Below are 27,454 nucleotides of genomic sequence, written 5' to 3'. Positions count from 1 at the left end.
ATACAGTGACCATATCGATTGTATATACCCTATTAAATTTCAAATTCAGGATACCACAGTCTCACCAAAATAGGTCATACTTAAAACAGGATCAAGAGGGACGACTTACGATAATATTATCTTGATTGAATACAAACATAAAAATAAAAATCACAATTGTAAAAAGATTTGATTCTCGAGATATGAAGTTTCGTCTTAATTCGTTTGAAGAGACGTTCGGTAACATCTACTCCGGCATAATTAGACTAGGTGCAGATAGCAATGTTAACTCTGAACATTTATGTCGTTATAAAAGCAATTGTTAACATAATTATTCGCTAGAAAAAGCGACGTACAGACCAGTAAAGCACACACAACAAACATAAAGGAACATAACACCCCAGGAGATTGACGTGAATTAATGGCAAGGTCCGTAATCTTTAATGAAAATAACATATTCAGAGTTTATTTACATATGCAAACATGCGTCTAAAAATATAATTTAAGCGAGTATGATTATCTTCGCCGTACGACTATCTTGTACCGTTTTCCTTTCTTCTTCGTCATTCGATTTAGCATCCATTTTATCACATAGTCCGGGACAAAATACATAAATATATCCACCTAGCTCTTCTCCATCCCTACAGTGATCTTTCACATTCCCGACAGGTGGCAGCACAAGATCTCACACCGAATCCTCGGAAGTCAGTGCAAAGTGTAGGAAGACCGTCAAGGAGTTCCGCACAGTCATCTCGCTCATCATGGCACTGAGAAGGAACTGGAAAGCGGAGCACAGACTTAAAAGCCACACACAAGCTAAGAATCATAATGACAAAATAAGGAGAATGTTTTAAAAACAAACCTTAAGTCATCAGTATGAAATCCTTATGGTAATGGTTCATTCAATTTTGCGTCTATATGATCAACATTGGAAACCCATTTCACTGCACTAGTTATAAAACATGTTCACCATACATTTCTATATCTAGTTTTACCATGACTTGCATGCATGTTTGTTATAATGTGACGACATTAACTTCCTGATTGCGGGTTTTCCTTTCTAAAGCAATAACATATCAACCTCACTTTTTTATTTCCATATCAGAGTCTGTACTGAATACAATGCTTTGATGATATATGTGTGTTGTTTAACAGCGGATGGCCTAACAGGAATGTTCTACCCGATAAGCTTTAATAAAGCCGAGTGTATGATAAGGGTTATCATAATGAACTACTTTTTTTAATTATCATATGACTTTTCAACGATGAAGGATATGTTCTGTTATTTTTACATTTTTGATCTTCGACATCCTTTCATAACAGGAGACATCATGCTGTTACGAACCTTTTGAGCAGATGTTCCCTGTTGGTAAAATATTGTGGTACCGATTCATTTTAACACCTGAGAAGCTGGCTGAATTATACAAGAGTCATGTGAGTCTGATTTCAAACTTAAGTAGGATATGTGGTATCTTTGATTTCAAATAACGATAATAAATAAGATGCAAACATAAACAAGATGTTAACATAAATGAGATGTAAACATAAATAAGATGTAAACATAAATAAGATGCACTGTCAGTCATATTGGAATACCGATAATCTGACTTTTGTATTTTCTTTTTCTTAAAAATATATTTTTATAAACACCAGCAAGCAGACAACACCATCTGTATATCTTTTGCTATGTACTATTGATTATTTAACCAAATACGTATCATTTCCATAATATGCTTGTTTTGAGACGCGATTTTTCTGTACAATATGGTGCAGTTATAATCAGAAATGTTTGAGATAAAGGTGAAAGGTCAATGGGCTCCAGTAGTTATACAGAATGTTTGTCAAAATCAATAATTAATTGATGCTCTATAACTACGAAAACATCAAGCATTTCTACATGTATTATAAACTTACAGATGATGGGGGTTTGACAAACATAAGCTTCTTTCGCAGAACATTTCCTCATCACCAAATTTCTACTCTTGTTCATTTTGGCGCAATCTTTTCTTCGTTTGTTCGTCACCTTGCCTGGGGGGAAAATGTGTTAAAACTTTATAGGGGGATTACATTTATTCTACCATCATATCGAAATGATAAGGTTGTCATCCCTCTATTTTAATCAATAAATGATAATGAAAATAGTTCACCTGATAGGAATAGTATATGACGGAATGGTGAAACCTTCATGTGCCATTGTACTATAACGTACGTACATAACTTACCGATTAACAGAGGCTATCAGATATTCCGATTTCTTTCAAATGTGTATTTTAAAAAGTAGTAATGTATCTGTTTGAAGCATATATATGGGACAATACGTACTCAATAAATGGGTACAAATTAACTGACTCATTTTTTAACTGCCAGCAAAATAATCGACATTCTCAATAATGTAGTACCTGATTAACACGACTGGATTAACGCACCTTTATTCCAGTGTAAACCTGATTGTTCGTGGTCCAATGGGGTGCCGTCTGTCCACAATAGTGTGCCCTCTGATCGCTTGTCACCGAGTCCCAACCAGATATCGTGAGGGTTGGTCAGTCTGTTGAGTGTGAAATTAATTTAAGTACAGTCAATAAAAAGATTAAGGGTCAGTTTACTTTATGAAAAATGAACGCAACACACACAAATAATATTGCATCCTGGAAATTTGGTGATAGATACCGTACGCGAAAAAATAAATCATATTTTATCATACAGATGTTTCGTCCTTTTAGGACTCATCAGTGATGCTAGGAGCCAAAAGGTCGGAAATCGGAATTGTCTAAACTTAGAAGCATGAATGTACAATGTTCACTGTTTGTGCTTGTACAGTTCAACTTTTTAGTTACGAGCATGAAAGGAAACCAGAATGTCATGAAGAAGCCAATGGGTGCCGAAACTCATACTTAATCAAAAATTAGCATTTGCATATATTGTGTGTAAACCTGTTGTATGGTAAGTAACGTCGCATAATTGCAGTTAACTTACAGAAGATTGTAAATGAAGTCTCGCTCGTAGGTCGTTTTTGCCATGGCAACCTGACCTTTCTCGTTCCCACACCGTCTGACAGCCTCCGTCTCGTTCACAGGGTCCGGGAAGTACTTATAGCAGTGGTCACCCATTATCCGCCAATCATCAGGACAAACTGCCACGACACAACAGTAATGTATATGTTTGATAAAGTCAATCACTCAGAATCTATATTGAATATGCTTCCTAAGATCAGGAGCAAATTCAGAACATGGACGATAGGACTTCAAAATCTGTGTTTCGTCAAATCTCGATGGGCAAGAAAAAAATGAAAATATTCCGATTTTCATAATTTCATATAACGAAGGAATTGTTTATCAAACTGACATTTAAGCTAGTTTCAGCGTGTCACTCACTGCATCTGGCTCGTCGATTGGTCGATAAAACGTTTGAGGTCGGTGTCGTCCTTGATTTCAGAAGCAGTGTACCACATTGTATCTTTTTCGGAGACTTATTGTTTGCGCGCATTGTCAACTTAAGATTACGCATACAAGTATATGGAAATGTAAAATGTACATTGCATATACAGTAATCAGTTCGTAGATAGCGTGAAGGTAAGATGTTTTCCTTTTCTAAAATATGTCGGTAAGTACGAGATATAAATTTAAGTATTGTTGTGGACATCATTATGGGATTGGAAACTTTAAAATCAAAGATGGCAGATTTTGCAAACGATCATAACTTGTCTGTTTAATTTTTCAAAAACAAAAAATCTAAGCAAAAAACACAAATTCATAATTTCTGTTTCCATTATACACTTGTAATATAATGTAAATTAACAAAATCCCGTCCTACCCTGACAGACCCGTCCCTCTCCTGCCCATGTGCTGTCCGTCAGGCATGTCTGGCTCCGGATGTTGCCTCCATTCATACACCGGAAGTGGACGTTCTCTCCAACACGATAGGACGCCCTCAGCGCATCCAGAGGTTTTCCATCAATGGGAGGTGTCGGGCTGCTACATCGTATTGATGACGCTGGTATAATGACATTAATCACTCATAAATCCTACTTCAGTCAGTATAAAGTAGTAGTTATACAACAGCGAAGAAATAGGAAAACTGTTAACTTGACACCGGAGGCATATAGATATTTGATATTATCTATTACAGAGGATAAGCAGAACAAAACAATTATACTCTACCGACGTACCTGGTGCGCTTTTCTGAGTATCACAAAGCCCACACGTGCGTGCACATCCGACAACCCCTTCCTTGATATGGTGGCCAAGTAAACAGTACGTAAAATCGGCAGTTTTCGAGGCCAGGCAGTCGTCTAGGATATCAAAGCATCCTCCTAAAAGAAGGAAATATGGACTCTATATAAAAGATTCTTATTTAAATGGTGTGACGTCAGCTGTAATGGAGGCGATGACGAGGTTATAACTTACCAGTTCCACATACGTCACAGTAATCCCGTCTGCAGTCCTCGGCGTGTGTGTAACACCAGGGCCTGGTACCGTGCCCGGGACTCCGACACTTGTTCCCCTCCAGGCCGGCAAAGCGGTCACTGTGAGGAAAATGTACATCGGACAATGATTAAACGATTCATTACAAAACACTCTAAATAATCTTTTTTTTGCATGAAATTTATTTCCACAAAGTTTGCGCAAGACATACACGTTGAGTGATGCGAATCAAAGTCATAACGAATTAAGTACAAAAGATGTCAGGTCTTGAAATTAAAAATGTGTAAATAAAAGTATTAAAAGTTATTGCATTACCCCTCCGCGAATTCGTGATGGTGACAGTTAGTGACGTTACGCCAGGGGAGACAAGTCTGTAAGTCGTGTGTGAAGTTTATATCTCCTCTATATGTCCAGCCCTTGTCACCGGAAAGGTAGCACAGATCATCACCTTCCATATAAAGAAAAAAATTATGAACTACAAATTCATAGCATATAGTTAATATTTCATTCAAAAACAATAAAACTCCATAGATGAACCCTTTACAAACAATGAAAGAAAATAACTGACTATTGTTTATACACTTAAAACGAACAGCATTACTTAAAATATATTACAGTTAACTCATTAACGTAGAAACTATATACATGTAATGCAGTCATTTATAACTTTCCTAAAGAAGCTCGTCGTTCTTTTTAATTCATAACCGATTAAAATACTTGGGGGATATATTAGGTGACTATATACTAGCTGTAATCGAATTTCCCTTGACAATGTCTCACTTTTGGCCTGTAGTTGAGCGTTCGCCCCTGTGAGGAAGGCTTTGGGCTCTGTCCCCTGGCCGAGACATACCAGAGTCTGTAAAAATTGGAAGTTTTTACTCCTGCTTAACGCTCAGCAATATAGGAGTGGGACGACTGGTTCGCCCGTTGTCAGTATAATGTGTCCTGCTGGGTGTCTTCGGTAGTATGTTTCAGTGAGATAGCACTATAAAGTCGGCATCAGTTCCGCGCTATCACAAGGAGACAAACACGAACATATCGCAGCCTCCCAACACACACGTATACACTACGCGTATGCATCTTGCAAACAGGGGTACCGTCCTTAAATTACCATAGCTGTTGATAGGACGTTAAACAATACTAAACCAAACCATGTGGACTTCAACAGTCCCTTTACTTTCCCTCACGCATTCATCAAAACCGGATTAGCGAGACTCACACACAACAGCGTTTGTTCCACTGTATCATATATGTTCAGACAACCTCGTTTCAAGGTGCACTGTAATAACAAATTACCTTGAGGTGCCAGGGAAACGCTGGCCCGGAAGTGATTGCTCCCAGTCTGAGGGGTCATCGAGTGTAGGATCAGGGACATAATGTTTGTCTGGGACTCTATTGCTGACCGGAACCCGCTACCACAGTACCTTAAAACCACAACAAAACAGTCAATATACTGTATAAAGTGGAATCGTGACGTCAGTCTACATTTTTGAGTTTTTGTTGTTGTTGTTGTTTTTTCAGTAGTAAAACCCCTTTTCGCAATTCGTGCATGATGATTCGTGAAAGAATGTTTGAATTTAAACGAACAATTACCATCTCGAAAAATCATGTATAATTTTATTTAAAAAAAATGCTAAACAGTTTAAAACTGTTCAAAATGGAAATAATATTTAATTACTTAATATTTCAAAATCATTAATAAAAACATCATCGAAGAACATTCTCGTCATTTTGTTTAACAGAAGGGTTGAATGATAGCACATATAATTACATACGATATTCCAGGTTGTCCTGGCAGGAACGACCGGATCTCTACTTTGTCACTGCAAACAGAAGGATCTTCAGTCGAGGCCGGAATTTCAAACTCGGGAAAGCTCAGCAACATCGTTGTATTGGGAGGACTCTGAATAAATACCATTACTGCTAGTGATACCATTATCAATGTATTGTAAACTGGGGCATGATCGGGTTGCTTATTGATTATTTAAAACACACTCTGTATAGTGTGTTATTTGTTATATAACTGTTGCTTGTTGCAGGGAGACTTTTTGAAAAGGTCACTTTTGATAGTGTATCTATAACCAAATTTGGTAACCGTTTAAATCTAGTTGAGTGTGACTCTCAAGAGATTATACAACTCCAACTGAATCTATCCGCATTGATCATAAAAGAGCATGTTTTCTCTTACACGTATTCCGTCTTTGCGTATTGCAGAGTTATCTTCTCTTGTGAGCAGGTATTGATTGTTTCGTCATTTGTTTGTGTGAGGAAATTACGTCGTTTTCTCAAAAATTAAATTCCTCTCCAAAACAAATGACGTAACAATCAATACCTGCTCACAATAGAAGATAACTCTGCAATACGCACAGACGGAATAGGTTACATGGTACATATGTAACACTGGAGAAGACTTCTAAAGTCTGTTTCTAAGTCCATTTAAACAGAACAACTGAATTCCATGTGAGAATCGTAATAATTCCCTGTAGTATATTCTTAGGTAATCCGTGTCGACCAATGACATACCTGTATCACCCAGGTACACACAGAGAGCGGCCGGTAGGAGGCAGGATAGTCTGGTGACGTCAGCTCTCGAATGGAGTCAGATTCCGTCAAGTGAATGATGCCACCACAACCTTAATAGATATTTTTTCAACTTTGGTGATGTACAGTATTAAACATGTCAAGTATTTCTCGTGTTTACAACATTTAACAGACATTAATGTTTAGTTGTATTCATTTTTTACACTTTCCCTAATTGTATTAAAACATGGAACACAGACCTGTTTAAATGAACAAAGAATATGGATACATAATATAACGTGGTTACCATGAAAATTATAATTAAATACAACACATTAGTTCTTATGCTGCGTGTACAATGCAATTCTGTTTAACAGTATTCAAGGTTTTACCAGCTAGTTTACGAACATTAACAACACAATTTTAACCCGCTTACCTTTCTGTATGGGTTTATAAATACACACATAAAGCACCATTTTTCTATAACGTTTCTTGAAAAGTGGTAACGGTCTCTTTAGCTCGGCTACCCCTCTTGCCCTTCGATTTGTAAATTCGAAATGCTGAGGAATACCGACAGCACCTGCAAAATGGGAAAATATTACAGATTTATTAGCTGTGCGTTTCTGGTGATATATTTTTTCAGTCGTAAATAATGTAAAAGCAGAACTTGGTTTACATTAGCAATAAACTTACTTTACAATATAGCTTGTCGATACTGAATACATGTACCTTTGACTTTCTGACAAGCCTTTCTGTCCCGTTTCCACAAAAGGAATGGCTGTTTTACCGGAAGCACTATAGGGTTGTCTTTATTTCCGTCACTTCTACAGCAGAACTCAAACTTGGTGTGAAGTGTATAGTTCCCGTCAGGCAAAGTCCCGGAAGTGACGGGAGGTCTGACGTCTGCGTACTGTAAGAATCCATTCGTAAACCCTATAACAAATAGATAAATCGGGAGGTTATGGGCTTCAATACACCAGCCATAGCTATATGAGTGACAAATGGCGAAACGACAGATTTCATGCATGAAGTAAAGTTTAATTACCTTCTGGGCAAGATCCTCCAGCACGTGACACACAATACTGTCCAGGAGGCCACGTGATCGATTTCTTTGACTTTTTAGTACCAGAACTAAAAGTACAAAACTCAAGTTTGGTAGCTTTCGCCGAAACACTTCCGGCGATGTCATAGTCACGAGATCGCTTTCCCTGTCCGAAGTGTGTGACGTAGCCTACTTCAGATCCCTTAGGACACTTAACATCCTTCACCTTCAGAATCGAGAAGCCCCCCTCAGGCCACTTGATGTTTCGTGCTTTATCTTTGTGATAGACAATACAGTAGATGGTTTGATTTTTTTTAAATATAAAACGTTAATTAATTTTGAATGTTATACATTATTAACGAACTTTTAAAGAAGAGAAGGTACACGAAAGTTATGTGTCTTTTGTTTTCGTTATATTTCATCAAAATATATATGTAAATCTGAACTGAATATCCTGATTACACGGTATGAATGGGAATACTGGATTAGATAGGAGTGTGGGAGTAGGTGGATAGACGATGGAGACGGCTATGGGGAAGAGGAAAATGGAGAAGAGAAGCAGGGAAAGGGGATGGAGAGAAGATACGGACCTCCTCCTTCAATAGTTGTACAGTTGGTGGCCGAGTCTAGTCCAGCGATACAGCGGCACACACACTGGCCTTCTCGGTAGGTCAGGTAGCCATCATAGGCACAGGTAGCGGTAAAGTCAGGACATTTGTCATCTGTAAAAACCAAATGCTACAGTGAAATTGTTTTCAAAACCTTTCTACGTGATGTCTTTTTCCCCCTAAGTCTTTCCACGTGACATTTCAATCCTAACCTTACATACTATCGGTATAGGCACTTATATCTTCCTGTTATATACTTTCAACCTATTACTTACTTTCTGCCTGCTTGTACATTTGTATACGTGACCTCCCTACCTATCAGTACTTTAGTGCATTTATACACGTGACTCTCCTTTTAACCAGTACTCTTGTTCACTTGTACTCGTGACTACTCTATCTACATGTACACTGATACACGTGATCTTCCCCTGCCTACATGTACACTTCTACACGTTTACGCCGTGCTTACCTGTACACGTCTACACGTTAACGTCGTTCTTACCTGTACACTTCTACACGTTAACGTCGTGCTTACATGTACACTTCTACACCTGAGCCCCCTGTCTACTTGTAAATTTGTACACGTGTGACTTCCGTGCCTAACTACTCTTGTACACTTTTACACGTGACCTCCCTGTTTACAAGTACACTGGTACACGTGACCTTTCCCTACAAACCTGTACACTTATATACGTTTACGCCGTGCTTACCTGTACACGTCTACACGTTAACGTCGTTCTTACCTGTACACTTCTACACGTTAACGTCGTGCTTACATGTACACTTCTACACCTGAGCCCCCTGTCTACTTGTAAATTTGTACACGTGTGACTTCCGTGCCTAACTACTCTTGTACACTTTTACACGTGACCTCCCTGTCTACATGTACACTGGTACACGTGACCTTTCCCTATAAACCTGTACACTAATACACGTTAACGTCGTGCTTACATGTACACGTCTACACGTTAACGTCGTTCTTACCTGTACACTTCTACACGTTAACGTCGTGCTTACATGTACAATTCTACATGTTAACGTCGTTCTTACCTTACAGGTCAACACGTTAACGTCGTACTTACCTGTACACGTCAACACGTTAACGTCGTGCTTACCTGAACACTTCTACAGGTTAATGTCGTGCTTACCTGTACACTTCTACACATTAACGTCGTGCTTACATGCACATTTCTACATGTTAACGTCGTGCTAACATGAACACGTCTGCACGTTAACGTCGTGCTTACCTGTACATTTCTACACGTTAACGTCATGCTTACATGTACACGTCAACATGTTAACGTCGTGCTTACCTGTTCACTTGTACAGGTTAACGTCGTGCGTACCTTTACACTTCTACACATTAACGTCGTGCTTACATGTACATTTCTACACATTAACGTCGTGCTTACCTGTACAGGTCAACACGTTAACGTCGTACTTACCTGTAAACGTCAACACGTTAACGGCGTGCTTACCTGTACAGTTCTACAGGTTAACGTCGTGCTTACCTTTACACTTCTACACATTAACTAACGTGTTGACCTGTACAGGGAAGCACGACGTCAACGTGCGGACGTGTACATATAAGCACGACGTCAACGTGCGGACGTGTACATATAAGCATGACGTGAACGTGTAGAAATGTACAGGTAAGAACGACGTAAACATGTAGAAATGTACATGTAAGCACGACGTCAATGTGTAGAAGTGTAAAGGTACGCACGACGTGAGCCTGTACAAGTGAACAGGTAAGCACGACGTTAATGTGTAGTCTACACATTAACGTCGTGCTTGCCTGTTCACTTGTACAGGTTAACGTCGTGCGGACCTTTAGACTTCTACACATTAACGTCGTGCTTCCCTGTACACTTCTACAGGTGAACGTCGTGCTTACATGCACATTTCTACATGTTAATGTCGTGCTTACATGAACACGTCTGTACGTTAACGTCGTTCTTACCTGTACAGATCAACACGTTAACGTCGTACTTCCCTGTACACGTCAACACGTTACCGTCGTGCTTACCTGTACATTTCTACATGTTAACGTCGTGCTTACCTGTTCACTTGTACAGGCTAACGTCGTGCGTACCTTTACACTTCTACACATTAACGTCGTGCTTACATGTACATTTCTACATGTTAACGTCGTGATTATATGTACACGTCTGCACGTTAACGTCGTGCTTACCTGTACATTTCTACACGTTCACGTCATGCTTATATGTACACGTCTGCACGTTGACGTCGTGCTTATATGTACATTTCTACACGTTAACGTCATGCTTATATGTACACGTCTGCACGTTGACGTCGTGCTTACCTGTACATTTCTACATGTTAACGTCGTGCTTATATGTACACGTCTGCACGTTAACGTCGTGCTTACCTGTACACGTCTACATGTTAACGTCGTACTTACCTGTACATTTCTACACGTTAATGTCGTGCTTACCTGTACATTTCTACACGTTAACATCGTGCTTACCTGTACACGTCTACACGTTAACGTCGTACTTACCTGTACACGTCTACACGCTAACATCGTGCTTACCTGTACATTTCTACACGTTAATGTCGTGCTTACCTGTACATTTCTAGACGTTAATGTCGTCCTACCTGTACACGTCTACACGTTAACGTCGTTCTTACCTGTACACGTCTACACGTTAACGTCGTACTTACCTGTACATTTCTACACGTTAATGTCATGTTTACCTGTACATTTCTACACGTTAATGTCGTCCTACCTGTACACGTCTACACGTTAACGTCGTTCTTACCTGTACACGTCTACGCGTTAACGTCGTACTTACCTGTACATTTCTACACGTTAATGTCGTGCTTACCTGTACATTTCTACACGTTAACGTCGTTCTTACCTGTACACGTCTACACGTTATCGTCGTGCTTACCTGTACACTTCTATACGTTAACATTGTTCTAACCTGTACATCTGCATACGTTAACTTCGTACTCACCTGTACATTTGTACACGGACTCAGCCTCCCTCAGGAAGTAGTAATACTGCGAGTCTTTCTCTCCCACTAAGTATTTCATGTGAGGGTCCAACAACGTGATCGCTGCGCGCCCGTTCTTGTTGAAAGCCTGTATAATGTTTGAATATCATTAATGAGCATGAACACACGCGTCTATTTTGATGCATGACGACAAAAAGAGCATGTCAAACATTTTTAAAGACACCGTCAAGGGGAAGGAGCTCATATTTAATTGGTTTGCAGAGAAAACGTTTCAAAATAAGGTAGCAAATCGCTAACCAAGAACAAGATATTTTGCATTAAAAGACAACGAAATGTTCGTGGTTTACGCGCGTTACCTTTAAGCCGTAGTGCATAACCGAGGTATAGTCGTACCGCCACGGGAACAGCGCCCTCTTGTGGGCCTTCACCTTGTGGAAGGCAAACACGTTGTCTGTGTAGTAAGACATAACAATGATTGGTCAGATGTCAAAACAAACGTGTCATATATTAAACGACTAAAGATCTAAATAAGACGATTCAAATATACGCAATGAAGTTCTTAATGAGAATAGAAGTATATAATTACATATAGTCAATCCAGGTAAACAATTGATAAGAATTAATACATGTATCTTCTGAAGACTGTTTCGTTTCAGCATTTATCTTGTTACATATCCACTCCATAAATGCTTTCTTTTCTTAAAGAATGTGTTACATATAAAAGAATATTACTCATGTTTTAGGTGATACATGCAGCCACCAGTTAAAGTGATAACCTACCAGGCTTGATGTTTTCGTAGTTAATCCGAACGTAGTCATCTCTATACGGATTCTGCTGCTCATGACTGAAGCCTAGTGCATGTCCGATCTCATGTATACAATTCTTCTGCCAAATTCAAAATGTTAAACAAAAATAAGATGTTTACTTACATAAAATGTCTTTGTTTTACTTAAATCAAAATAAAGAGAAACATAGTTAATATTATGAATGAACGACGGCACGTTTGCAGGATAAAACCCATGATCTCATAACAATTACATGTAGTCTACGTTCCATGTATATCACGTAAATGAAACTACGAAATCCCAATAATGTCCATGAAAAAAGCAACAGATCTTTAAATTAATGGAAAAAAATAATAACATTTGAGATTCGAACTAACGACCCCTGGAATTGCAAAACAGTTTTAGTTTTGTCGTATAGACAAATGATGTATACGCGTACCCCTTGGCAGCAGGAGATGTTCTGGCCTGACATTCCTGCAGACGACATTCCAACGTGAGACCAGCATCTGGTGGAGAAAAGCAAAAGAGGGTATCTCTATAGGTAACCTAAGAGCTTGTCTTAATTAACAATCGAGTGGATTTCGTTGTCAACCTAACCGAAACTACAATAAAATGTATCTGTACTACAATAGGTTTCCGTCAGTAACCATGCTAAAGGAAAGGAGTCCGCAAATGAAACCTGTCACCGCGTTAGCTACGAGACGAAGAGTTGTCCTATGGTCACAAGATATTACAAGGACTATATAACCTTCAAACATGTTCTGCTGTTTGGTTTCATACGAAATCCGTTTGCTGGAGAACTGTTAGCGATTTAATAAAAAAAATAAAAAAATATCGTTACCCTGAATGTCTACCGAAGTTAAGATGATTGTCGTGCTCCAATCCAAAGTCTTGACCTGTAGTCGCCGTCCAGGGAACAAACCGGAAGCAAGTCCAATATTCAAACAACGACATAGCCGATAAAATCTCGCTGACCTTTTCCGGTACTGTAAGTAATGTGAAATAAAGAGATCAATAGCTGTGTAAAACATCAGCCAAACAAAAGTGTGAAAACAAATATTTCCACTTAAATCGTATTATTTCATAATTCATTTGCACCACGTGGCGTTTCGTTATTGTAACAGGAGAGCGACACCTGGTCAGCTCTCGCTGTTGTCCGGGTTCCAGGATTTGAGGAGATTTGAAGACGACGAAGAGTTACTTTGTCATATCTGCAAAATCATCTTCAGTGTCTTTCAGTGTCAATGTCATATCTGCAATCTTACACCGGTGTCCGCGTACGGATCATGATTGTAAATATGAAAGTTTAGATAAATAACGAATTTTCACAACAACCACGAAATTACCCCCCCCNAACCTCTCGTACCATCAGACATGGCGGGACGTATGGTGGGTGAAAGCAAAGCACTTAGTATATTTCTATAACATTTATATTTCCTAGATGACAGTATCATAGTATTTCTATGTTGGTGTTTGAAAAGCTTGAAAACCAATAGCCCGTAAACGTCTATCATATGGTTATGGCTAACGATTGATAATTTTGCATGTTTATCAACTTAGGAAAAGGACATAAAAAAACCTTAAATTAATTTGCAAGATTTATGGACAGACATAATTCTATATACGAGCATCCATATTTAAGGGTCAATGTTTACACGGCGTGGCATACCTAGCGTTGTCATGTCCAATGTGTAGGGTATCACACATTTGGGCCACAGTTTACGGGGTGTGTTCAGCAGGAATCGTTTTGTGATTGATCGGCCATGTGTCTCTTCCTCGTCGTCGTCGTCGTCCTAAATGAATGAATATAGTGTATATATTAGTCTAAATTATTTGTCTATGAATATTAATTGTTTAATTTCTCATTCCATGAAAAAAAAAAAAAACGATGTCGCTATTAACCCACAGGTAATAGACACAACATATCCTATGCCTATATTCTAATATGTAATTAGTAAAGGTAAATAGCGAAATGCTAAATCAAGTGCAAGAAAACGACGAAAAAAATAAAAATCGTGAGCCCGGCGGTCAAAACTGTGTTTAGATCTCCTCACAAATCCCCATTTTACCATTTAAAACAATCCGTTTGAAAATTGATCGACTTACCTCCAAAATATGACATTTGAAAGTTGGAGAAATCGCCTATTCAGTTAGCGAAACATTTGGGACGTCCAGAACTTTTGTTGAAAAACGGCTATTTTTAACGGGATATCAACGATTTTCAGGGGTAACCATCCTTGACGTGTTTCCAAATTGATATTCCCATTTCGACCGAACAATGGTCGTTCGCTTCACTAACTTCGATATGGTCAGAATCACTTCATGCATGCGTCAGGTAGCAGAAAAGTTTTTAAAACATCCCTGACTTCACGACGACAAACAGCAGACGCCATGTTTTTAGATAGTCCGACTGAATAGATCCTCGAGATGCGATTGGTCCAAATTAAAACAGGTAAGTTTTTTTTAATTTACAGTAAAAATGTATTTATGTTTTATGAAAGAATGTAACACATTTCGTTAATTTATCAAATTGAAATAAGTGTAAATAAACATCGTTTGGGTTTCTAAATAGATTCCTAAAATGTCATGATTTATTTGACAAGCGTCTGTGGGACCAAGTTAAATTTAGAAACCGGGAAATTCGAAAACAACGATGGCACTTGTTACGTGGTAGGCATAATTTTAATTTTAATATTAATACGTTGACATTATCCAGATCTCGTAATGATAACATTGGAAACTATTTTTCTGTTAACATGTGGCTTGTAATAATATAGCGCTGTCAAGGAAAGAGCGTCTGAGTGACCGAGACTAATTACCATATATTCACTCCGGATCGCTGAAGCAGTTCAAACAAAACATGGCGTCGAAAAGCTATCGCTGCCCATCTGGAAAAACTTTTCTGCTACCTGACGCATGCATGAAGTGATTCTGACCATATCGAAGTTAGTGAAGCGAACGACCATTGTTCGGTCGAAATGGGAATATCAATTTGGAAACACGTCAAGGATGGTTACCCCTGAAAATCGTTGATATCCCGTTAAAAATAGCCGTTTTTCAACAAAAGTTCTGGACGTCCCAAATGTTTCGCTAACTGAATAGGCGATTTCTCCAACTTTCAAATGTCATATTTTGGAGGTAAGTCGATCAATTTTCAAACGGATTGTTTTAAATGGTAAAATGGGGATTTGTGAGGAGATCTAAACACAGTTTTGACCGCCGGGCTCACGATTTTTATTTTTTTCGTCGTTTTCTTGCACTTGATTTAGCATTTCGCTATTTACCTTTACTAATTACATATTAGAATATAGGCATAGGATATGTTGTGTCTATTACCTGTGTGTTTACCGGTATTTGAAGGACGGTAAAACCGAAAACATAACTCCCATGTGTCATCAGGTCGCTCGGCCATAACATGACGAGACCAGAAACAATCTTTATGTTCCATCAGCTGTACCGGAAGTGCCAGTGTATATCGTGATTAGTTCACAAGTATACGACATTTAAAATACGTACAAAATTCAAATTAATAATCACCAATACCAAACACTTACCATATTCTCATCTAAGTCGTCATCTAAAATGTCCGTATTTATTTCATTGATGTTTTCATCTGCCCATTCGTCGTCAAGCTTCTCCTGTATGTGTAGAAAAATACACAATGAAGTTAATCAAAATAAAATCATATTAGTTTTTTTGTAAAGATTGAACGGCATTTCTTCAGTTTCATGCCGGCATGAACATCGAAAATATGCCGTTCAATCCTTACATAAGCATTCTAGTAGTTAGCATTGGCCTTAATACAGACATTCCCTGATATTTTCGATATTGAAGTGTCTGTGGGTCCATGCAAACGAGATTCCTTGAACAGCCTAACGTCACCAAAATGTTTGCTTCTAACGGATGTCTCGTGTCATTCTAGGTGGGAGGAGATGGTTCAAAATGACGCTCATCTAATTGCGTTCTTAGGTCTATGAACGCAATTTCTCTTTGCTAGAAGAACTCGCAGTACCAAGTGAAATTCCCATTTCTCTTTTCAGTTTCTACATTTGTAGCTGCTGAAACAGTAATTTAATATCCAATACATTTATGTTCTTTCAATCTGCATGTCTACATCTGATTGGGAGTTAGGTATTCAGTGCCTTAGACTTGATAATAAAATAATGAGTTACGATTACGGAAGCTAAGCAATTTTAATTATTATTATAACGTGAACAAGTGTTGTATACTTTGCCAGCACCATAAAACTACCACTTACTTGATGGAGTCTTTTGGTGTATTTCATAGATGTTGAAACAAGTCAAATTTTATCATTTCAGATTTTATCGTATAAAAATAATCAAACCATACTAATGCGTCGTCCACCATTCGTTGAGATGCTGCAGATATCAGCCCGTGGTTCATAACAAATCCGAGGTCACTCTCGATCTCTCTGTAAGGGTCAACTGGGACATCCTTAGGGGGGGGGGAAACAAATACTCAGTATTACAATCAATGAACTTCGTGCTATTCAGCAGTGCGTATTATATTAAAATGTGATATAAACGTGGCAAACACAATATATTAACAAAATTGAACACAACTCCTTTATATTGTAGTTTTAAATTCGACTAGAGAACAACATTCATTAATGTAAATATTAGAAGTTTTCGCAATAAGTTAGATTATATAGAGGACATAGCTTGTGAGTATGACATTATATGCCTGACTGAGACAGACTTGAATGACAAAGTATCTACTGACGAGTTACATATAGCCGGTTTTCATTAACCCTTTCGACAAGACAGAAACTTTGCGGGGGGTGGTTTATTAGTCTATGTTAACAATTTACTGAAAGTATGTCGCTTACCAGCTATAGAATACCCGGGTGACGAAGTCATGTGGATACAAATTACTTTGCCCAGATCAAATCTGATAATTGGTACAGTTTATAGGCCTGAATACTCTGTTAATCCTTTCTGGCAAAACTTAAAAGCATCTATTGATACTGCATTAGATATATCTTAAAATGTACTTATTGTTGGCGATCTTAACGTTGATTTACTAACTGTTTCCAATAACTATGTCCTTATTGATTTTATTAACACATTTTCCTTGAAAAACGTTATAAATTAACCTACAATAATTAGTCCATCTAAATCTAGTTTACTTGACCCCATTTTACTATCAGATTCACTTACTTGTAAAGAGTCTTTAGTTTTACCTATTGATAGAGCAGTAAGTGATCATGAAGGTTGTATTGTAGTTATTGAATTTACCTGTTTTACCAAACCTCTTTACAAACGGAAAATGTGGTTATACAAACGAGCCGACTTTGACATGCTAGATGACCTTATTGACGGATATGACTGGACTGTTTTGTTTTCTGTAAGTGACTCGGTTGATACTGCGTGTGACAATTTTACTATCATTTTTTTCGAATTTATAAATAGATGTATACCCTCAAAAACAGCTGCAGTTCGCATTGGCTCGAAAATTATCTTCACCGGCGCAAACAGAAAGTTTTAATTGGAAATTCATTTTCGGAAGTAGGTAATATTCACGCAGGTGTACCTCAAGGGTCAATACTCAGGCCGCTTCTCTTTTTGATATTTATTAATGATATTGATTCGGCCTCCAGGTTATTTGCAGATAAAACATCCTTGCTTTATTCTGCTATTTCATCCTTCGAAATACAGACAGTTCTCAACAAGGACCTAGAATCTTTAAATCAGTGGTCTAAACGTTCGTTGGTTTCTTTTAATCGTTCTTTTTATTTCAAATGCAAACGATATTGACGATGATTTGGATTTGATGTTTGATGGGAAATATTTAAATTTTACAGACATTTAGGAGTAAATTTCAATTCAAATGGAAAATGGGGGAGTCATGTTGAGGCAGTTTATAGTTCGGTTATGAAAAAGATTAATGTTTTACGAAAACTCAAATACTTGTTGAAAAGAGATTCACTTTTAAAAATGTATAAATCTTTCATTTGCCCAGTTTTTGAATATGCCTGTGAATTATGGGATGGTTGCACTGCTTTTGATTCCGAGAAATTAGAGAAAGCTCAAAGAGAGGCGGCTCGAGTTATAACAGGTCTGCCTTCTTATACAATTAATGATTCATTATTTTGAAAGGGGTTTAGAAACATTATCAGAGAGAAGAAAAGGGCGAAACTTGATTTTTTTTATATAAAATGAAAAACAATTTAACCCCCCGCTATTTATCGGCCCTTTTGTCAAACACAGAGGGTAACAACAATCGGTACAATTTATGGAACCGATATGATTACAATATTTCTTCTTTCAGACTCTCCTCAAGCAACTCTTCTTTTCTGCCATCGAGTTTAAGTCTTTGGAATTCGTTCGACAATACAATAAGAACATTTCCATCTTTAAATACTTTTAAATCTGCAATATCAAGTGGTGCAAATTCGTCTCCCCAATCTTATCATAATTTTGGCGAACGCAATTTAAATATATTACATACGAAACTCAGGATTCAGTGCAGCTCTTTGAAAAATGATTTGTTCCGTGTTAAGATTGTTGATAATCCATCATGCGCTTGTGGAAATTCCTGTGAGGAAGTTGGTCATTTTTTCTTAGAATGTAAACTTTTTAATACAGCACGAATTATGTTATTTCAACACATAAACTCGTTGAATACATATCAAGTAAATTTAGGTTTATTTTTATTTGGGAATGAAAATCTGTCCGTAGATACCAATACAGAAGTATTCAGACACGTGCAACTTTTCATCAAATCCAGCAACAGGTTTTAAGTAAAATATAATAATTGTAAAATATAGCATGTATGCCTTGTTAAATGCTATCATGTAAATATCAATATGTACTGTATTAGAGGAAAAGGCGTTGATAATATAAGTTGATATAACTTGTGCCTAATCCTCTGCTCAAATTTGGGGCAATAAATATGTTTAAATAAAAAAAATCAATTCATTAATATATTTAAATGTGATATTTACTTAAAAAGATACAATGTATTTACGATATCGGAAATAACCCCCTTACATTCTAGTGTAAATTTGACTGGTGATGATAAGTGCAAGAATTTCTCTCGTACATCAATCATTAAATCAACTACTCAACACAGTCAAAAGAGATTTCCTTGCATACTCACAAAAACGCTTTGAAGACCTGTAAAATTACAGCTTTACTGATTAAACGGTGGTTTTACGCTTAGCTGAATACAAATCCTAGTTTAACCATTTATGTTCGAATGGGGTAATATACAGAGGATATTTAATGGTTTCCCATTGAATCCCGTTTATACGTACATGTATTTCAAGCGAAATAAATTTGAACAGTTATTCGTTATTCGCAATAACGAATAGCATTCTAACAAGTGCGAAGCACGAGTGAAAATGTGGTATAGTCTGTCACACGAGTGAAACACATATGGAATTTGACGGGAAAAACTTTTATCATATTTGAAGATATCACATTTCGTATATGTCCACCTCAGTGAAGTTATACTTTTCCATCAAACTGATATTTTTTAATATTTCACTGGTAAATATGTAATAGATATATATGCAAGACCACACACTTGTGTTTTTCTAACGAATCAGCAAGCACGAGTTTATTGCACGGACGAATATATACGTCTGCGCAATAAATGAGTGCTTTCTGATTTGTTAGAAAAACACAAGTGTGGTCTTGCTTTTTTCACATACCTTCCGTATTTGGTAGAGATCGATTACAAAGATTTCATATACTTTGATATTTTTGCAAATACCCGGAACGTTTCAGTTCGCCATAACAAGGGGATTCCCATAAAAAAAGTAGTTCGGGCTAGTAGGTAAATACAACATTCCGTTTGTACATGTGCAATACAGAACGCTGTATTTCATGGTCTGAAAATTGCTTGTATTACTATAACAAGATTCAATAAGTATGTGATAAATATATATATATCAGCAGAATGTCCTTCCTTTTTTTTTTAGGTTGAAATTTATCTTGAACATTTATGAGGGTATGCAACACAGTTCCGTTCAAATATATTCCATGATGCGCTTTAGGTGGTGACTGTTGTGTACATAGTAAGGTCAGAGGTCATACAACGGTACATGTAGCACTGTTTATACATGTATTACTTCACACTTGCTTTTATTGAATCATAACAAAATGTTGAGATGGTACAGTTATCTAGAGGGTCTGCAACACAAATGGAAATATTACGCAATGGTGTACTGTAGAAATTTCCCCCATGGCCTTCTGCTGTGCTACTACAAACAATACATCATCGCTACATCACAACAAAAGGCCTAATGATGACGTCGTGTCAAAACGTCAGTGGACACAGTACAACATATATAAACTGACCACAACTATACCGTATATCACGCACTGTCCGTAGATTTCCGGCCGTTTTGCATGATACCGGATAATGAATATTTTATTTCTATTCAAGGGCCCGTTGTGGCAAATAAACAAGGGGTAAGAATTTTTGATTCGATAAAACAAGATGACAATCCAGTTTATATATAATAATGTAATACTGAAATTATCATTAGATTAATACTCATCGAAACATTTACTGACGATTCACGGATACACGGTGTAAAATGTTATTAAATCAATTTTATATATTTTGTTTTAACACTTTGTAGCTACAAATATGATATCCCACCAAAGTTTCACATTGACAATATACTAGTTATACAAAATACACGTACCTCAGTCTGTATTCCAATGGCCACTGATAAGATGACCATCACAGTGGTCATCGCCATGCCCGTCATGTTTCAGTATAACACTCCTTTTTCTACTCCCTCCGAGGTCACTGCCTGACGAACGCTTGCCAGTTGTAGCTACTGAGACGGACTAGATGGGTTCGAGCACATATACGCTCTGGCCTCCCCTATCGTACCAGCGAATAGGGATCATGCAGCGCATCTATATGCAAATCAGATTGGACCAACCATGACTGATCAAATTACTGTAATCTGATACAATTATTTTTAGATAAGATATGAAATTGAACTACTGCAGCTACCGTTTTTGATTTAGATACATGTACCATTTTAAGCTATTTAATATATCTTATTGAACAGCTTTGTTATGCATTAAATCTATATTTCGAATTTCAGAAATTAGTTTTTAGTTATACAGAACATCTCATGTATTAAAATCGATCATTTCCTTTTTTCGTTGTAAACGATCATCGATCAACGACAATGGAATTGATCTTGACCTATTGTTATAGAGTGACATCCATAAACTCCAATGTAATAATAATGGTGATCACCCAAGAATAACTTTTATGACTTCCTTTTATATTCCAGTTGTAAACTATCGATGCATTCGCAACTCATTCCTTTTTAACATATATTATTGATTTGTAAACAGTAATATAATGTATATATATATTTGTAAACAGTAATATAATGTATATATAATATATATTTGTAAACAGTAATATAATGTATATATATATTTGTAAACAGTAATATAATGTATATATTTGAAAACACTACTGCAATGTATATCAGTGTAAACATGACTACAATATATATATATATATTTGTAAACAGTACTACAATGTATATGTATTGTAAATAGTATTACAATGTATATATATATGTAGGCAGTAGTACAATGTATGTCTTTGTAAACAGTTCTACAATGTATATATTTGTAAACAGTATTACAATGTATATAGTTATAAACAGTATAACAATGTTTATGTTTGTAAACAGAATTACAATGTATATATTTATAAACAGAATTACAATGTTTATAGTTGTAAACAGTATAACGATGTATGTGTTTGTAAACAGAATTACAATGTATATATTTGTAAATAGTATTACGATGTATATATTTGTAAACAGAATTACGATGTATATATTTGTAAACAGAATTACGATGTATATATTTGTAAACAGAATTGCAATGTATATACACAATGTATTTGTAAACAGAATTACAATGTATATATTTGTAAACAGTATAACGATGTATGTATTTGTAAACAGAATTACAATGTATATATTTGTAAACAGAATTACGATGTATATATTTGTAAACAGAATTACGATGTATATATTTGTAAACAGAATTACGATGTATTTATTTGTAAACCGTACTGTGTATTTGTAAACGATGCTATATGTTTTCGCGTTTCAAATACATAAAATACAAATAAATTCGTTTGAAGAATTATGTAATTTGACTAAGCTACATCCACTATTGTTCGCGGCAGACACATAATCCATATAAAATTTTAGGCCGGTTATTCAATTAGCGCTTTTGTTTTTAACAGCGACAACGAGAGGTGAAAGGTTTAGCAGTTCCTGTTTTTCCGTAATGTGATGGTAGGCTAATGTGTTTACACCTAAACATACGTATCGTTAGTATGAACAATAATAGTTTTCCCATATTTTGCAAATTCGTAATTTTGATATATTTATGGTAAAATAATCATGTTTTTGTGATATATAGTTAAGGGCGGCTGTACTTTTACACGCCTATAATATATATGGTCCGTTAATATATTCATGAGGATGGTAAAAATCCGCGCGTGAGTCGACATATCGTCTCGCTTGTCGTAAATTAGTTGGCCGGGTTAGTCAGCTCCGTTTTGCCATTAATCATACAATTTTGAAAACAACAACTACACCGGAAGTTGAGATGTGTGATGTTGTAATTGAGGACATGCTCATCATCATCTATATCTCAGTAGACTGCAGTGTGTGCAATAAGAACAACGCCTTGGAACAATGCGTATGTTATACAATTTAAAATCCTGATACAGTGTAGGTAGTCTATGAATGGCATGAGCCGATTGTTGACCTCAAAACTGTTACGTTGGGTACCACTGACGAGTATTTGAAATAAATGCTGAATAATATTAATTATTTTGTATACATTCCAAAGTGGCGAATACAAATAATGAACAGCTTTATAGTTGGCATTCATAGGCAATATGAGACACTTCATTGATTTTTTCCTTTGTCACGTTGGCATTCATATTGCCTATGAATTCCAACTTTTAAAACTCATCAATGCTTAAAAGCATGTTCATCTGACGCCTCCGATTGCACAAGTGTATTAAGCGTATTGAAATGTTTCAAGAGAGTTTTAGTTGAATGGAAGTATATATCTATTCGTTCAATAAATGCCGTTTTATACGTCATGATAACACATGAGTTGAAACGCTTATTTTGCAAACCTACAGTTGTTCTTCAAATGAATTATATATTTTCAGCAAAGTATTGTTCATCATCAGCCGGTATTTATGTTTAATTTGCTTTCCGAAAACCTCAACCGATAAATCAACGTCGGACAAAATGACGCCTACGACGGAATATTGATGTTACGTTACCGTTACAAAGTTTTATCGCAAATTTATTTTTGTGCAAATAATTCACAATATCTCAGAAACGGTGTACAGTACATGTACCATGAAAAAAGTTTGAGAATGAATAACAGATGCTTCTGTTTAGGTGCATCACAGTTCATTAAGCTTTTAGAAAAAACGCCATGAAAATCCAGTTAACGTACAATGTATTGCAATAGTAGGGGTCCATCAACAATCCATTGCTGTTTTCACAATTATCGACGTTACTATAGTCTGACTTTACTCTTTTTAAATGGTTCTTAGTTGATAACATATATTACTTGTTTTTGACTTTCTGAGTCGTCATGAAAAGGATGCTTCCATATTTCATATTCTAGTGATTAGTCTACGTCACAAAGTGGTTAACTCTGTTGTTTGGCTGTTAGTCCCCAAAGTTGGCCGTAACCTTATAGTTGATATCTATTCCATGACATAACATGAAATACCAGTTTTGAAATATACTATCTGCTAAAGCTAAAATTTACAATTTCAAAACTTTAGATAATCGAAACATAAAAATAATATTAATGGAAAAAAAGACATCTTTGTTAAAAACTAATGTAATCCTTTTTGTATTAAAACCAATAAACTTGGAAAATCGTCATTTTTGAAAAAATATTTATCGAGCATTTTTGTTATACTTCCGTCTCTCCAAATGAACAAACCTGCAGGTAAATTTAAAGCTTATGATATCAATTCAGTGTATGATTGAACGTCTATAATCTGTTTTGTACCATTTCTACCATATGATATATATATTTTAATCACATGTGAACTTCGTGATTAATTCACATCCTCAGACAGACAGCCGTGTTCCAATATGCAATAAACGTGTGATTTTACGTGTTGACCAACCCATTAATTATTCACCTGTACCTACGGTGACCTTAGAATCTGATGGTCTGTACCTTATAGTGAGTCAGCTGGTTTCATTTGATCCAATGCCAATATATCCAGCTTATTGTCTGTACAGGTAAATCAAAACACAGCTGAGACGCCTTTATGTCAGGTAAGATACTGTAGCTATCCAATGACAATGACAGTTGTTTTATTCTCATAAACAATACAGTTTAGAGAATACATATGTACAAATGGCTGACAATAATACATGGTGGAACAGGACGGACATTAGTATTGTAAATTAATTATGTCATTAATATCGGTAATAAATTTAGCCAATGATATCAATTCATGTTGTGTTACATAATTGAATAATGTATGAATGAGTTTGGTCTTTCATAATAATATCTGCACATATGTTTTTGCCTACTATTGAGAATTGGTCGATGTGTACATGTAAACAGATAATGAAATTCGTCGCCAATTTCTCTTAAATAACATAAACTACATATGAGATTATTGAAAACCTGTACATTCAGGAAAGCATCTTTAACATAGTTTTGTTGTACGTAATAAACTCATTAATGCAGTAAATAATGTTATCACTGAGGTATCTTCCTTTGTATGATGAAGGTGTCTTTGATAACACTTCATGAACTTTATATGGTCCTGTAAAGAAGGACATTGACATATCTGTGCTGACAAATTAGTTTGACCAGTCAAATCATGAGGAATATTAATCGCGTTCATCTTATTTTTGTTATTATTATTCCTTTTATTCTCCTCCTCTCCTCCTCCTCCTCCTCTTCCTCCTCATTCTCATCATCATCTTCTTCTTGATTATATTGTAATATTGCGGTTATTATGGCATGTTGTTGCTAAGGAAAACAAAACGCTGAATGTATGTGCTTGTGCAATATCTAGATAATTTAATGTTTTAACATTAATATATATCTATTTCTATGTGATTCCTTAGGAATCTTTATCAATCAATTTTCTTTTTATTCCTTACTAAGTAACAGCTCGTTGTCAATGTCATTTACTATCAATCAAATAATGTATATCTGTAGTATTTGTTCTATTAGTTTAATGATGCTTTGTCCGTCTCATCAATGATGTGTGTAAATGTCCATGTAAATTGCTGCAACTGCACAAGAGGAGAGGAATTAATATAAGCTTATAGCTTGTTTTCCGATACTCGTTGTATCTGCACTGTATTGTTATGCAGTGTGCAAAAGATGAAATAAAATATTGTTTAAAAAAAAATAAAAAAAAATATGGTAAAATGCAGGATTTTTTTCTGAAAACTGAGCGGTGTATTTGCGTGAGAAAAATGAGATATATCAATTATTTGTATGAGAAAATCATCTCTAAAACATTTAACAGTGTACAGATTAAAATGAAATGAAATAACAAACAAAGACTCGAAGTATAGTGCAGGTAAAATGAGTCCTTTCCGTTTTAAAATACAGGTAATACAAATAAATAGATACAGTTTAAAATAAGGAACTCATATTGATGTGGTAGAAAAAGGTCCCCAAACCCGTGATGGCTGGTTATTAAATATCTAACTTTTATTAGTTAGATTTGAAATTGTAAATGACACTGGGTATACATAGTGTCTTTATACAATCTGACGCAATGATGCAATCAGTTACATTGAATACTATGGTCTAATTTCTGTGTTTGGGGCTATATTAAGAATTCCATAGTACGTACTAGTTTTCGTGTCTAATATTATACACAGCATTTGATAATGATAATGTATAAAGTTAATACAACAAAGACTCGATTTGTTTTCTTAATCATTTTATTCCGTGCTGCATTGTGTACAATAGAATGTATGTTGATGATTATGATCATGTTTTATAATAAATCTTATAAGATTGGTATCATTCAAAACTTACTGAAATACACGACTTTGAATAACATCACATGTTCTACACATGATTGAATGGAAATATATACGATAGTTATTCTGAAGAAAGAATGATAAACACATCGATGATAAACACATCGAGAGCTAGCCGGTGAATAACCTTGAATTTTATAGCCCCAATTTATATTCGGATTATTCTCAACCCTAGGACTTGAAATGTTTGACATTATCAGTAAGAACTTATGATTTGTCAAGCATATTAACATACAAAAGCCAAACATAACGATTTGGTTGCACATGATTTCAGTGGTATCTTATGAGATGCGTAGAGTGCAGAAAAAAACCATGGAGGAAAGTTCGTTATTATAAAACATCCTTTTCGGACTTAATGATCCCTGTCACACTGCAGGCAAAACACTAGAGAGTTCCACCTATGTTTTGAGCATATAGAGTAGCCTCCCTTAAATTTCGGTTTGGTAATAACTGTGGCGCAATTGGGCCGGAACACTTCCGTTGACTTGGTAGCCCAGTTGGTGAGAGTGACAAAGTAACAATCTGAGGTCAAGGGTTCTATTCCTGGTCTCGCCGCACTAATTTTTATACTCAAAGCACCTCCGTTGGTAATAATTTGTTTAGTTTGTTTGTTTTTTAATCATAAAAGTCCAGCAGGGTATCCTTTCAACACACGGTTTATCAAAAATATTATAATGCCACAATGAACAGGTTCCAACGCAAAGTTAAAGATATTGGCAGTGGTACGGGGATCCTTTATGTTAACGGGAGACGTTAGTTGGCTTCGTGACACATATTGATCGATTAAAAGCTGGAGTTCGCAGTGAGCATGGCAATACCTGTTTTATCGATACAATTGGTAGAAAGTGCATTTAAGCGTTTTAAATTCCTTAGTTAAATTATGTAAAAAAAAGTTTCAAAAATAGTTTTCCTTGATTAAGGTCATAAGTCAAAATCCTGTTTGGCCTACCTGTGTTTACCTGGTACCCCATCTCTTTTTACTCATCTGATATTACATACAATAATATAGGGGGAAC

General features: G+C 36.1%; 1 protein-coding gene across 1 annotated transcript; it reads right to left on the bottom strand.

Annotated features, from left to right (window-relative positions):
* Positions 1-85: 85 nt before the first annotated feature.
* LOC110447211 lies at positions 86-21,143 on the bottom strand. The gene is made up of 24 exons (XM_021492751.1): positions 21,021-21,143; positions 16,691-16,795; positions 15,895-15,978; positions 14,010-14,133; positions 13,182-13,326; positions 12,780-12,846; positions 12,335-12,440; positions 11,911-12,005; positions 11,555-11,681; positions 8,553-8,684; positions 7,966-8,238; positions 7,650-7,853; positions 7,357-7,500; positions 6,924-7,033; positions 6,176-6,303; positions 5,697-5,824; positions 4,716-4,848; positions 4,383-4,501; positions 4,145-4,288; positions 3,790-3,969; positions 2,953-3,109; positions 2,406-2,524; positions 1,894-2,007; positions 86-757 (listed from the first exon to the last, which is right to left on the bottom strand). Exons 1-24 carry the CDS (start codon positions 21,084-21,086, stop codon positions 621-623), a joined length of 3,141 nt encoding a protein of 1,046 aa, XP_021348426.1. The 5' UTR covers positions 21,087-21,143; the 3' UTR covers positions 86-620.
* Between the last annotated feature and the right edge of the window lie 6,311 nt (positions 21,144-27,454).

This window comes from Mizuhopecten yessoensis, unplaced genomic scaffold (assembly GCF_002113885.1).
Source record: "Mizuhopecten yessoensis strain PY_sf001 unplaced genomic scaffold, ASM211388v2 scaffold3235, whole genome shotgun sequence".
NCBI lineage: Eukaryota > Metazoa > Mollusca > Bivalvia > Pectinida > Pectinidae > Mizuhopecten > Mizuhopecten yessoensis.
Note: the sequence above shows the minus strand (reverse complement) of the source record. Positions and strands in the feature narration are given on the sequence as shown.

Excerpts from the sequence above, each read along its gene's own strand:
- LOC110447211 (XM_021492751.1), bottom strand. The coding sequence starts at position 21,086 with ATGACGGGCATGGCGATGACCACTGTGATGGTCATCTTATCAGTGGCC. Across the intron at positions 4,502-4,715 it reads CATCACGAATTCGCGGAGGG|TGACCGCTTTGCCGGCCTGG; the intron begins GTAATGCAATAA and ends TTTTCCTCACAG. Across the intron at positions 758-1,893 it reads TTGTCAAACCCCCATCATCT|TTCCTTCTCAGTGCCATGAT; the intron begins GTAAGTTTATAA and ends TCCGCTTTCCAG.